This window comes from Bubalus bubalis, chromosome X (assembly GCF_019923935.1).
Source record: "Bubalus bubalis isolate 160015118507 breed Murrah chromosome X, NDDB_SH_1, whole genome shotgun sequence".
Lineage (NCBI taxonomy): Eukaryota > Metazoa > Chordata > Mammalia > Artiodactyla > Bovidae > Bubalus > Bubalus bubalis.
In genome coordinates, this window is record NC_059181.1 from 56,192,774 (window position 1) to 56,206,556 (window position 13,783).

The 13,783-nt window shown below is 42.4% G+C and overlaps 1 protein-coding gene across 1 annotated transcript; it reads right to left on the reverse strand.

Annotated features, from left to right (window-relative positions):
- Window positions 1-607: 607 nt before the first annotated feature.
- LOC102408220 (protein SSX1-like) lies at window positions 608-10,631 on the reverse strand. The gene is made up of 8 exons (XM_025276637.3): window positions 10,191-10,631; window positions 6,766-6,887; window positions 6,202-6,316; window positions 5,754-5,849; window positions 4,238-4,287; window positions 2,414-2,552; window positions 1,248-1,535; window positions 608-788 (listed from the first exon to the last, which is right to left on the reverse strand). The coding sequence occupies exons 2-7, from the start codon at window positions 6,829-6,831 to the stop codon at window positions 1,252-1,254; spliced, it is 750 nt and encodes a 249-aa protein (XP_025132422.1). The 5' UTR covers window positions 6,832-6,887; window positions 10,191-10,631; the 3' UTR covers window positions 608-788; window positions 1,248-1,251.
- Between the last annotated feature and the right edge of the window lie 3,152 nt (window positions 10,632-13,783).

Consider the following 13,783-nt stretch of genomic DNA (forward strand, 5'->3'; position numbering starts at 1 on the left):
AGGGCTGTGTGCACAAGAGTGGGAAGAGCAAACAACTGGGAAAAACTTGTAAATGTTTATTGTCAGTGACCGACGCTGAGTGAATGAATAATGGAGGTTTGGAGCATGTGCGGAACAGGAAACAGAGTGAGACAGACTTGTTCAGGACATGCTGCTAATGAGGAAAAGCAGGTGAGAGATGCTCATATTGGTACCCTGTGGATGTGTGTAAATACAGAGAAAAACGTTCACAATAAAACACACAGAACTGCCCTCAGTAGTTACATCTGGAGAGGGGGAGGTTAGTGCTGTTCTGTACAAAGAATATCTGACAATATTTGTTTATTTTTAAGGCAGCGGCATGGATGTGTGTGCATGCTAAGTCACTTCAGTCGTGTCCAACTTTGTGCGATCCTATGAACTGTAGCCTGCCAGACTCCTCTGTCCCTAAGATTTTCTAGGCAAGAATACTGGAGTGGGTTGCCAATGCCCTCCTCCAGGGGATTGCCCTGACCCAGGGATCAAACCTGTGTCTCTTGCCTCCTGCATTGGCAGGCAGGTTCTTTACCACTAGCACCACCTGGGAAGCCCTAGAGGCATGGATACACAGACAGAAACACACGGCAGGTATATGTCTTGCTCATTAACACAACTTTAATAACTAATAATGCTTGGCACACAGTAAGGAAAATCATGTTTAACTGTTGTGAACTGTTTATCTCATGTGCTAGGAATTCATAGCCGTGCCATGTTCATGAACAGCCACCAAGTTCTGCTTCTTATCTTGGGCACTTGTCACATCCGTGAGGCTGAGGCAAGGAAAGAGAAGGAAAATAAGTGACAACGAGCTCCCACTGACTGATAAATTACTATTCAGCTCCTCATTTTGAACTGCATGGCCCCTGTGCACTCCCATTCCATCCTGCCTTGTGGTCTATGTGCACCTCTCACTGCTCCTGAAGACCAACCTTGTGTTCAGGCTGCAGCGACTCTGTCAACTGTCCAGTGAGGTTTTCGGCTAGAGGAACGTGTCGCCTACATGCTAGAAGCTGACCTGGGGTTTGGGAGCCCACAGCATCCTGGGGAGGGAAGGTCTCTGGATATACAGAGCAGGAAGTAGAAAAAGCATGGGAATCCTTCTCATTTAGCCTCAGAGCTGCACCCCCAAGGGACTGGGAGAAAGGAACAAGTGACAAGACGGGATACAACTAACATAAGAGAACAGTGCCTTTTGCGGGGATGTGGGGATGCAGAGAAAGGTTACTTACAGAGTTAGTCATCTTCATCTTCCTCTTCCTCGGGATCTATGATCTCTTCATAGGCCACTGGTTTTCTTTTTCGCAGTCGGTTGGCCCAAACATTAACCGTGTTTCCATTGGATTCTTCCTCACGATCACTGATCTCTTCTTGGGCAACCGGTTCTCTTTCTTGCAGTCGGTTGGCCCAAACATCAACCGTGTTTCCATTGGATTCTTCCTCAAAATCACTGATTTCTTCATAGGCAACCGGTTTTCTTTTGCGCAGTCTGTTAGCCCAAACCTTCTTTCTCTTGGATCCTAGAGAAGAGTTGGTACATGGGGGTTGGGTGGGTTAGGGAGTGTCGGGTCCTGTTTTGTGAGATAAGGAGATGCCTCCTCCCTCCCCAGGTGTCCACAGGACTTCTACACAGTCTGTTTTGCACACTTTCTGGCTCAAAGAGGCTGAGAGGTTAAACCCACACCAACACACACCAAACAGCAGTTAGAGTTTTAGCTTCTGGCTCCTTTCATCGTCAGGTTTAGATTCCCAGTAAGTAATTCAGATTACTTACCACATTTATTCCGACCTTCTTTCACTCAGCAGATATATTAAGGGCATATCGTGTGTCAGGCACTGAGCTGAGGGTGGGGATAAAACTCTGAGTAAGATGTGTTCCCAAGTTATCACAGATGGAATGACCTGAGTTCCCCCACCAGGGATTGAACCCATGCTCCCTGCAGAGTAGGTGCAGTCTTAACCACTGGACTGCCAGGCAAGTCCCTTGACTTGAACACCTTTGAACAGCCTGTGAACTTGGATTCTTTATTTCCATTTTATGGACTAGGAATCTGGAGCTCAGAGAATTTGAAAGGCTTGCCCCCAGTTACGTGGCTTTCATATGGATGACAACTCAGATCTGTGATTCTGTAAGTTACACGTTTTTTAAAAAAAATTTGGCCATGCCAAGTGGTTTGTGGGATCTTAGTTCCTTGATCAGGGATCAAACCCAGGCCCCAGCAATGAGGACCCTGGAAGTCAGCTCAAATGTTTCAGCTGGAGCTGAGCAAGCTCTCAGCCCAGCCTGGCCCTAGGCCTGTCCAGGATCCATCTCCCATGGCTAACCCATTCACTTGAACATGGCCAGGGAAGACAGAGGAGTTGTTCCCAAACAAGTAAGAAAAGTTGTTTCTCTTACCTGATGTTTTCTTACTCTGCTGAGCAGAGATACTTGCTTTTGCCCGGGAGCCCAGCTGTCTCTGAGCCTGCTCTGGGCCTGATGTTCCTGGTACTATCTTCGAACGTTTTTTTCCCTTTACAGGCTTCTTGGGCGTCACCTTTTTAACATGAAAGTCACAGACAATCAGTATCCATTTCTCAAGTGCTTTAGAGCTTACAAAGTGTTTTCTTGTGCAGTACTTTAATTAATGTCCTCAACAAGTCTGGGGGATCATTATATTACCTGTACCTAAATTACGAAGAATCTAGGAAGTTAGAGGGAAATGGAATGGTCTCAATGAAGGCCGTTTCCAGGATTAGAACACTTGTTTTCATGCTTTTTCCACACCGAACACCCTCACCAAGAGACATCTCCAAGTGAGCAGGAGCGTGGTACACGGAAGATTTGGGAAAGTAGAGCATTCTAACGATCCATGAGGTCTGTGAAAATGAGGAGGGGCTTCTATAAAATCTAAGGGATTGAAGATAAGATAGTTGACAGCTGCGGGGAGAGCAAATGGAACAATGTGCAGAGGGGACAAAACGCTGCTGGCAAATGGTGTGGGAGAGATGAATATAGGGAAAGGGAAGAGAGAATGGTTCACATAAATTCACGCAGACAGCCAAGAAAGTGGTGTCAGATGTGGCATCCTGTCCTACCTCGGCAAGAACATTTCATGTGGAATTAGGTGAGGTGGTTCCTGTACCAATTCTACTTGTGTCAGGGTGTGTCACTGACCAACGATCTTAAAGCTAACCTTCATTCAGCTCTTGTTTAAAAAACTGTGAACGATAACTATATAATCAGCTCCCTTATTTATGCATCAGTGAACAATAACTGTAAAACAAGCTAAGTGAAAGAACTTTCTAAGGCTATAAATGCTGTTTAAATGTGATAATAATAAAAACAAACACTTTTATGATCCCTCTTTGAATTCTCTCTTCAACCGTGTCCACACTGCTACTGGTAACCCAACCACCAGATCCCTTTACCCTCTAAACTATAGTTTAATCTGCAATTGCAGAAGAACTCATTCAATAAACCCCTAAGGGTCTTCCTGGGCTGGAACTGGGGCTTCAGAGATGCCTCAGGGGCAGACAAGGTCCCTAAGGAGCTCACAGAAGAGAGAGGCTGACAGTTCAAGTGATTCCCAAGCAACACGAAAGGGGCCCTGTTGTGAGAGTGGTGTCTAAACAGAAGTGTCAGCAGCATCTGCAAAGTTTAGGGGAAACGCCTGAGCTTCAGAAACATGTGGAAAAGCTTATAGGTTTGGAAATGGCTTGGGGCTTTGGATTAGACTACTACCACTGCCACTGTTGGGCTTCCCTGGTGGCTCAGATGTGAAGAATCTTCCTGCAATGCAAGAGATCCAGGTTTGATCCCTGGGTCAGTAAGATCCTCTGGAGAAGAGAACAGCCATTGTGGTCTCAAGCAGATTATTTAACATCGCTGTACGACAGTATCTGCATTATTATGAGTAGTAGTATTTAATAATACTAATAATAACTTCATTATTATTTGGGGATAATAATGGCAGTAACATCATAGAGGTTTTAAGGGCTAAATACACTAATCCATGTGAATTGCCTAAAATAGTATCTGTCATCACTATGAAATCAAAAGAACAGCTATCACAATTCTTGTTAATTATTATTTAGCTCTTGGTACTACATCAGGAAATGTGATAAAGAGATCAGGAAAGGGAGGAAGTGAGGGCCAGGCTATTTTCCCACTTTTATCCCAACAGTCACATCTACAGAGAGATAAACAGTCTCTGGTCCTTTGGATTTGGGAGGCACTCACCTTCTGGGGTTTTCTCCCTTGCATGTTGGAAGTCCCTTGAGGAGGTTCATCTAAAAGGAGGTGACAAGTCATAAATTTGTTTTTGTTGTTGGTAAATATTCTCAAACTGCAGAGACTCCTGTAGTATCAGGGATTTCTGCAGCAGAGGGTGACGAGTCCACTTATTATCAAAGAGTTACTCTGAGACCAGCCTCTGAATAACAATGATTTTGGTATTTATTTGCAGCATCAATTCAGAATTTTTCTTCTATGGTTTATAAAAGGCAAACTAAACCCCATCACTGCCTTATCCTATCCTATTATGTATTTCTTATGTTTTTCCCCAAAGAAGTAAATTGATTGGTCTTTAGCCAAAAATCACTCTATACTTAAAATGGTGAATTTCACAGTATGTCAATTACACCTTAATGAAACTGTTAAGTGTGAAATGAACCATGGATGATTTACTCCAGTGGTTATGGAATGTTTCCAGTATAAAGATACCTCTTTAATATCAAAAACCTTGTAGATACTCAAGCACTGGCTTTTTAGCCCTCTTACAGTAATTTTGGGAGCTTGTGGAATCTGGCCTGTTAAACTAGAGAGTCAAAGGGCTACTGGAGACATTTTGAACATTCTCACCCTGTCTTCTCACAACTGTGCTGTCAGAGCAAAAGAGCAAATGAACACATCCCATTCCCTTTTTAAGTGAGTACATACACTGCTCAGATTTGTAGAATCTGTCACTTTTTAAACCTTACATTGCCTCTGCTCATTGACCAGTAGGAAAGGTCAATGTGTGGAAGATTACTCTCTTAAACTCTCTTCCAAACTCAACACACAGAACCAGGTTCGATTAGGAGTGAGACAACTATTTGGTTTTGATAAAACACAAGCAAACAGCCATATGTCATTACATAATACGTTAATCACTTTCTTAAGATAGTTATCCAATACCTATGCACTATTATTTTGCAAGTTTTGGGTGGATTTACACTTTAAATTTTTCTTAATCATCCTGTGATTCATAATGGTGCTTAGCAAGAACTAACTCCTTTAAAAAAGAAATGTTTCAAACATGCATAAAATGATGGACAATAATATTTGAAACGTGCATCTACCATTGGGTCTAGTTGGATTTCAACATTATCTCACAACTACTTCAGATCGCTCTGAGCTCTTTATTCAAAATATAACAAAACACTATGAACAAGTCACAGCTGAAGCCATCTGTGTGGCCCTCACTGATCCCTACCCTCCTTCCTTTTCCGCTTCTTCACTCCAGAGTTTGATGGGTTTTATTCTCATTCACGTTTTTATACATTTACCAAATACTTTCTATCCATAAAAATATATATATTCTCGTTTTGCATGTTTTAGGATTATATATGAATGGCCTCTGACTGTGCTTAACCCTCCGCATTCAATTTTTTTTCACTTAACCATGATGCTTTTGAGGGAACAAAGTCCTGAGAATCTTTCCCCATCTGGAACCCAGCATAAATGGGCTTCAGGAGACTCATTTCCTGTCACTTACCCTTTTTCCTGGGGTTCTCAGTTTTAGAATCACAATGCTTGGATTTTGTGGCTCCATTTTTAGGACACATGAAAGCCGGTGGGGTACACTTGAGACCTAGAATGATGCAAAATATTTGTTTCTTAAAAAACAACCTGAGAGGAGGGGGAAATGCTGGGACACAGCACCAACAGTAAAGCTCATCAGCTGGGCAGGGGGAATCTGAACCACAGCCAGTGGGAGAGAAATGCATAGAATCCAGGTCTGAGCATCTCTGTGGCCACTCTCAGCCCACAGCCCTGCACAGGATTTAAAAGAGCAGAAGGGTTGAAGACTGCCCTGGGATTTCTTCGCACAGAAAAGGACAAATGTGGGACACTTGGCATAGCCTAAGAAGAATAAACCATGGCTTGTAAAGAGGAATCGTCATTTATTCCCAGCCTTGTCTGAACCCAGAACTTCCTATTACCTAGTCTAGTCATGGTTTCATAGTTTCTCTTCATATTCACATAGGTGATTTTCTCCGAGTATCCCAGACGTGCCCACTCTTTCTTAGAGAAGTATTGGGAAATAGTCTTGAAAGCCTAAAGAAGAAAGAAAAATAAATTCCAGCAATGACTCAGCTAAACATGTCTGACTTTCAGCCAGGAACTCTTCCTTGGCTGCAGGGCCTCCATGTTAGATCTATAAAGTAGAGCTAATAAACCCTCTCTAGTCATGGCTAACAGAGAATATGGGTAACATCGCCTAGGCTCTCGTCTGGCATGTAGTAGGTGCTTAATGCTGGTGGCATGCTCTTCTCTCACCTTCCAGAATAGACTGAGAACCATCCAATCCAGTGCAAGATCACAGATCTTTTACCCAAGGATACCCGGCAAGGACAGAATGAGGGCCAGAAGCTCTGGATCTCCCCTTGACATGCTGCTCCTTGTCCCCAGTGCCTCTGACCCTCCCCCAACCCCCAATGCCCAGAAATCTAGTCACCATACAATGTCCCCTGGGCCACTCCTCTGCCCTCTCCAGATCAACTCACCTTGGATTTCTTCTCTAATTTCTTCCTATCTTCCCTGGGGTTTTCCCAGAAGCTGCCTCTGTTCATGGCGCTTATCTAGAAGGAACACAGCCTGGGTCTCTCCAGTCACAAGGCCAAAGGTTCTGTCGGGGGATAAAGTGTTGAAGGAAGTCCACATTCAGTTAGTCACCTGTAATTAAGGTTCTACTTTTCTCCATCCTTGGCTTATCTGTCCTTGAGCAAGGACATGAGGGTGGGGAAATCAGATGAGAACAGGAAGCTGGAGGTCTCTGAGAGAAGTAGTGATTAGGGATGACATGTTTTCTGTCATGATCAAAGTAGCATTGAGTCTTTGAGGGAGGTTGGTTACTGTTGTTAGTAGCTTGCCTGGTTTGGCTTATTTTGAAGGAAAGATATCAGACACTTGTTGGGGAAGTAGTGAAGTGAATGCATAGTATTATTGAGGGGGGCTGTTTTGAGGCAAAGGAGGGGAGGGGAGGTAAGTCCCAGAGGTCATATGGTGTCTCTGATTGAAAGGTTTCAGTTTTCAGGCAGAGGGATGTGGGATTTTGCTCGGTTGAAAAGAAATGAAGATCACTAATATGAGTGAATTTAAAGTGTATTACTAGGCCCAAATCAATAAAATCAGAAATGAAGGAGAAGTTACAACCAACACCACATAAATATAAAGGATCATAAGAGATTACCTAGAGACGGCATTTTTCACAGAACTAGAATAATTTTAAATTTTCTGTGGAAACCCAAAAGACCCCAAAGAGCCAAAATAATCTTGAGAAACAAGAACAGAGCTGGGGGTATCACACTCACAAACTAGTAGCTGAAGGTGTCTTCAGACTATACTACAAAGCTACAGTAATCCAAACAATATGGTACTGGCACAAAACCAGACACATAGATAGATGGAACGGATTATAAAGTCCAGAAACAAACCCATGCACATATGGTCAATTAACCTGTGACAAAGGAGACAAAAATATACAAGGGAGAAAAGACAATTCCCTTCAATAAGTGGTGCTAGGAATATTGGACAGCTGCATGTAAATAATGAAATTAGAACATTTTCTTACACCATATAAAAAATAAACTCAAAATGGATTAAAGACCTAAATATAAGACCATAAAACTCCTAGAAGAAAACACAGACAGAACACTCTTTGACATATATTGTAGCAATGTGTTTTGGACCTGTCTCTTACAGCAAACTAAACAAAAACAAAAAATGGTACCTCATTAAACTTAAAAGCTTTTGCACAGCAAAGGAAACCACTGACAAAACAAAAAGACAACCTACTGAAAGAGAGAAATATTCGCAAATGATATGAGTGATAAAGGGTTAATTTCTAAATTATACAAATAGCTTATAAAAATATTAAAAATCCAAACAACCCGATTTAAAAATGGGCAGAATAACTGAAAAGGCATTTTTCTGAAGAAGACATGCAAACAGCCAAGTCAATGAAAAGATGCCCAATATTGCTAATCATCATAGAAATGCAAATCAAAACCACAATGAGAGGGACTTCCCTGGTGGTCCAGCAGCTAAGACTCCATGCGCCCAATGCAGGGGGCCTGGGTTCAGTTCCTAGTCAGGGAACTAGATCCCACATGCTGCAACTAAGAGTTCACGTGCCTCAATTAAGAGTTCACATGCCACAACTAAGAGTACACATACGGCAACTAAAAAGATTTTGCATGCCTTAACGAAAGATTCTGCATGTAGCAATGAAGACTGAAGATCCCAGGTACCACAACTAAGATCCAGTGCAGCCAAATAAATAAATATTTAAAAAACCCAACACTATGAGATATCACCTCACACCTCCCAGAATGGCTATCATCAAAAAGACCACAAACCATAAACATTGGGGGAGGATGTGGAAAAAAGGGTCCTTTTGTATTCTGTTGGTGGGAATGTAAATTGGTATAGTCACTGTGGAAAACAGTGTGAAGGTACATCAAAAAAGTAAAAACAGAACGACAATAGACCCAGAAATTCCATTCCTGGGTATATATCCAAAACAAAACAAAAGCATTAATTTGAAAAGATACACACAGCCTAATATGCATGGCACCATTATTTATACTAGCCAAGATAGAAACAGCAACTTAAGTATCTATAAACAGATAATGGATGAAGCTGTGGTATATATATATATGTGCATGTGTGTGAGTGACACACAAGGGAATACTACTCAGTCATAAAAAGAATAAAATCTTGTCATTTGCAACATGAATGGGCTTGGAGTGTATTATGTTAGTGAAATAAATCAGACAGAAGAAGACACATACCATATGTTATCACTTATTCACAGAATCTTAAAGAAAACAACAAAGAAATGAGCATAACAACAAAAAAAACAGATTCACAGATAAACAGAACAAATTAGTGCTTATCAGTGAGGAGAGAAGACAGGAGGGGAAAGATAGGGATAGGAGATTAAGAGATACAAACTGCTATGTATAAAATAAATAAGCAATAAGGACATATTGTACAATACAAAAAACATAGTCATTATTTTGTAATAACATTAAAGGAAGTATAGTCTATAAATGGGCTTCCCTGGTGGCTCAGAGGTTAAAGTGTCTGCCTGCAATACAGGAGACCCGCGTTCGATCCCTGGGTCGGGAAGAACCCCTGGAGAAGGAAATGGCAACCCACTCCAGGATTCGTGCCTGGAGAATCCCATGGACAGAAAAGCCTGGTGGGCTACAGTCCATGGGGTCGCAGAGAGTCGGACACGACTGAGCGACTTCACTCACTTAATCTATAAATACATGGAATCAATTTGTTGTATGTGTGAAATTAATGTATTGTAAATCAATATATCTTGATTTTAAAAAGGCTATTACTATCTTTTTGAAAATTATTAAAGCGAAGAGAGCTAGCACCTCTGACACTATAGGATCACCCATCACTCAGGCTGAGAAGACGGCATTGGGAGTTTCTCTCAGGAGGGGAGAGCTTTGGGAGTTTCTCTCAGGGAAGGGAGAGTCTGAGGCCAAGAACATTGATTCTTTATACCAGCTGCTGCTGCTGCTGCTGCTAAGTCGCTTCAGTCGTGTCTGACTCTGTGTGACCCCAGAGGCGGTAGCCCACGAGGCTCCCCCGTCCCTGGGATTCTCAAGGCAAGAACACTGAAGTGAGTTGCCATTTCCTTCTCCAATGTATGAAAGTGAAAAGTTAAAGTGAAGTCGCCCAGTCATGTCTGACTCTTCGCGACCCCATGGTCCGCGGCCTACCAGGCTCCTCCGTCCATGGGATTTTCCAGGCAAGAGTACTGGAGTGGGGTGCCATTCCCTTCTCCGTCTGAGGATGTTAGGAGGTCCAGAAAATATTCAGTTGCTTGAATTATCAACAACAGTAGGTCCCAGTTTTTTACTTGCTCCCCTTAACCTGTCTAGAGAGACCCTCAAAGAGAGCTTACCTCAGACGTGAAGCGGTGCCGAAGTGCCGCTGGACGTCAGGACGAAATCCCACGAGATGTCGGGACGAAATCCCACAGTTCAACCGACCAAGGACAATCAACCAATCAGAACAGTTAGCCAACTTGATCTGGCCAATCGGAGATCAGGAGAGTAGGCGGGGCAAGAGAGGCAGGAATGGGGTCACCTAACGGTTCACTCTCCGGGGACAGGAGTGCCTTTTCAAAGTGGGTGGAAACTTGAAGTTTCCTGCTTGAAGCAGGATTGCCTCCCGCCAAAACTGGCCACGCCCAGTTACGTAGGTCCATTAGCACGCATGCTCAGATGTTACCTTTCCATTCAGCTTACCTCTTTCTACCCTCTGCTGTGTGTTTGTTTGGTTTTAATAAATGGTACATCTAGCTTCTCTGGTAGCTCATATGGTAAAGAATCTGGCTGCAACGCAGGAGACCTGGGTTTGATCCCTGGGTCGGGAAGCTCCCCTGCAGAAGGGAATGGCAACCCACTCCAGTATTCTTGCCTGGAGAATCCCATGGACTGACCATGGGGTCGCAAAGAGTCAGACACGACTGAACGACTAACACTTTCATTTTCAAATGGTATATCCGAGGCAGGCTGCCATCTCAAATCCTTCCCATCAGTCTCCAACTTCCTCAGATATGGGGTCTTTCTTAGGACATCATATGGCCTTTCTAATAATTCAAGAATTTTAAACTTAAAAAAAAAAAAAACACTTAGGAAAGCTATGGTACATATATACAATGGCGTATTACTCAGCCATTAAAAAGAATACATTTGCATCAGTTCTAATGAGGTGGATGAAACTGGAGCCTATTATACAGAGTGAAGTAAGCCAGAAAGAAAAACACCAATACAGTATACTAACGCATATATATGGAATTTAGAAAGATGGTAACAATAACCCTGTATACGAGACAGCAAAAGAGACACTGATGTCTAGAACAGTCTTTTGGACTCTGTGGGAGAGGGAGAGGGTGGGATGATTTGGGAGAATGGCATTGAAACATGTATAATATCATATATTAAACGAGTCGCCAGTCCAAAAAAAAAAACAAAAAAACTTTTAAATATGTGCTTTTCTGGAAGATCCAATAACCAGAAACATGCTTTACCCAATACTAATATTTGCAACAGTAGTATTAAAAAGAATATCCTTGTAAGTAGGGCTTGCTGTGTCCCTCAGGGGGCTCAGAAGTCACTTTTTCTAGAAAGTCTTTTCTACACCCCCCCACCCCGAATAGGTCACCAATACCCCTTGGGCTTTCCATTACATCTCTGATCTAAGTGCCTCCTCCTTCTTAGGGCAAGGAGAACAGGGCAGTAACCCATGTGCTAAGCACAAAGCCATTTATGTGCATCATCCCATTTAATTTTCATCCCCTTGAGTTGATTACTGTTATCATTCCTTTTGTGCAGATGCTAAGACTGAGATGCAGAGAGTTAAGCAACTTGGTTACATAATCAGTAGGTAGCAGGGCTGGAGTTCACCCCAAGTTGAATTGAGCCCAAAGCCTGTGCTTTTACTTACTATTCTGTTGTTCAGTCCCTCAATCAACAGTGTCCGACTCTTTGTGACCCCATGGACTGCAGCGAGCCAGGCTTCCCTGTCCCTCACCATCTCCCTGAGTGCACTCAAACTAATGTTTGAGTCTGTGACGCCATCCAACCATCTCATCCTCTGTCTTCCCCTTCTCCTCCTGTCTTCAATCTTTCCCAGCATCAGGATCTTTTCCAGAGAGTCAACTCTTCGTATCAGGTGGCCAAAGTATTCTTTCCAGTGAATATTCAGAGTTGATTTCCTTTAGGATTGACTGGTTTGATCTCCTTGCTGTCCAAGGGACTCTAAGAGTCTTCTCCCACACCACAGTTTAAAAGCATCAATGCTTTGGCATTCAGCTTTCTTTATGGTCCAAATCTCACATCCACATATGACTACTGGGAAAACAATAGCTTTGACTAGATGGACCGTTGTTGGCAAAGTGATGTCTCTGCTTCTTAAAATGTTATCTAGGTTTGTCACAGCTTTTCTTCCAAGGAGTAAGTGTCTTTTAGTTTCATGGCTACAGTCACGGTCCACAGTGATTTTGGACCCCAAGAAAACATAGTCTGTCACTGTTTCCATTTCCTCCCCCATCTGTTTGCTGTGAAGTGATGGGACTGGATGCCATGATCTTAGTTTTTAGAATGTTGAGTTTTCAGCCAGCTTTTACACTCTCCTCTTTCACCCTCATCAAGAGGCTCTTTAGTTCCTATTCACTTTCTGCCATGAGGGTGATGTCATCTTCATATCTGAGGTTATTGATATTTCTCCCATCAGTCTTGACTCCAGCTTGAGCTTCATCCAGCCCAACATTTTGCATGATGAATTCTGCATATAAGTTAAATAAGCAAGGTGTCAATATACAACCTTGACATACTCTTCTCCCAATTTTGAAGTAGTCTGTTTTTTTCATGTCTGGTTCTAACTGTTGCTTCTTGATCTGCATACAGGTTTCTCAGGAAGTAGGTAAGGTGGCTTGGTATTCCAAAAATTTAAGAATTTTCCACAGTTTGTTGTGATCCACACAGTCAAAGACTTTAGTGTAGTCAATGAAGTATTCAACTTTTTCTGGAATTCCCTTGTTTTCTCTATGATCCAACGGGTGTTGATAATTTGATATCTAGTTCCTTTCTACGTCTTGTCTAAAAGCATCTGGAGCCCATGTCTAAACCCTAATACAATCACAAACAGGGCCAGTGACATTGCCTTTAAGCACCTCTTGTTGTCATATCTTGGGACCCCAGCAGGACCCAGACACGGTGCTAAGGTCACCAGTGTATCATTTACTTCCAGCCTTGAATAAAACAAGTCACTGCATACCACCCCCAGAGATGTGACATCAACCACCTGGGAGGCAGCGAAGGATGAGGAACTCTCAGTATCTGCTCAGCCCTCCACACTCCTCATGCTGCAGGGTTTTGTAATGAAGATTTTTCCTTTCTTGATTACAGTAACTTTTCTGCTTTTGCAAAACAAAAAATTTTAAGTTCCTCTTGTATAATTAACTAGATCTTATTTAGAGGATAATTGTAATTCATGTTTCTTAGTTAGAAAAAATTTTTTCTGTAGCCTTTTATTTCCTACTATTTTAGCAAGTACTCTAGAGATAATAACTAAATATTGGCCACACTAGCATCCAGGACAAATTTTACCTTCTATTAAACTGAAATTAAATAAAATAATGAAACTCCTCAATCCTTAGACTGAATAAGCTCACAACCAAGAGCTCAGGTGAACCCTCCCATCCTTCAGCACAACAAGGGAATCCAGTAGTCAGGGATATTTACAATCAGGACTTTTGAGACATTTACTGCAGAAGGGAACTGGAGTGTAGAATCACAGAGAACCCCTCTCCCGGGTCCAGCACTTTCACTCTGAGCTTGCACATGAGATAATGAATGAGATTTGTAATCCAAAGGGAGTGGGGGTGGGAACTAGGAATGAGCAGGAAGGAATATTTCTTTGAGTATAGCTTTTTGTGGAGCTTTGACTCTTAGAACCGTACTCATGTTTCACAGACTCTAGGGGGAAAAT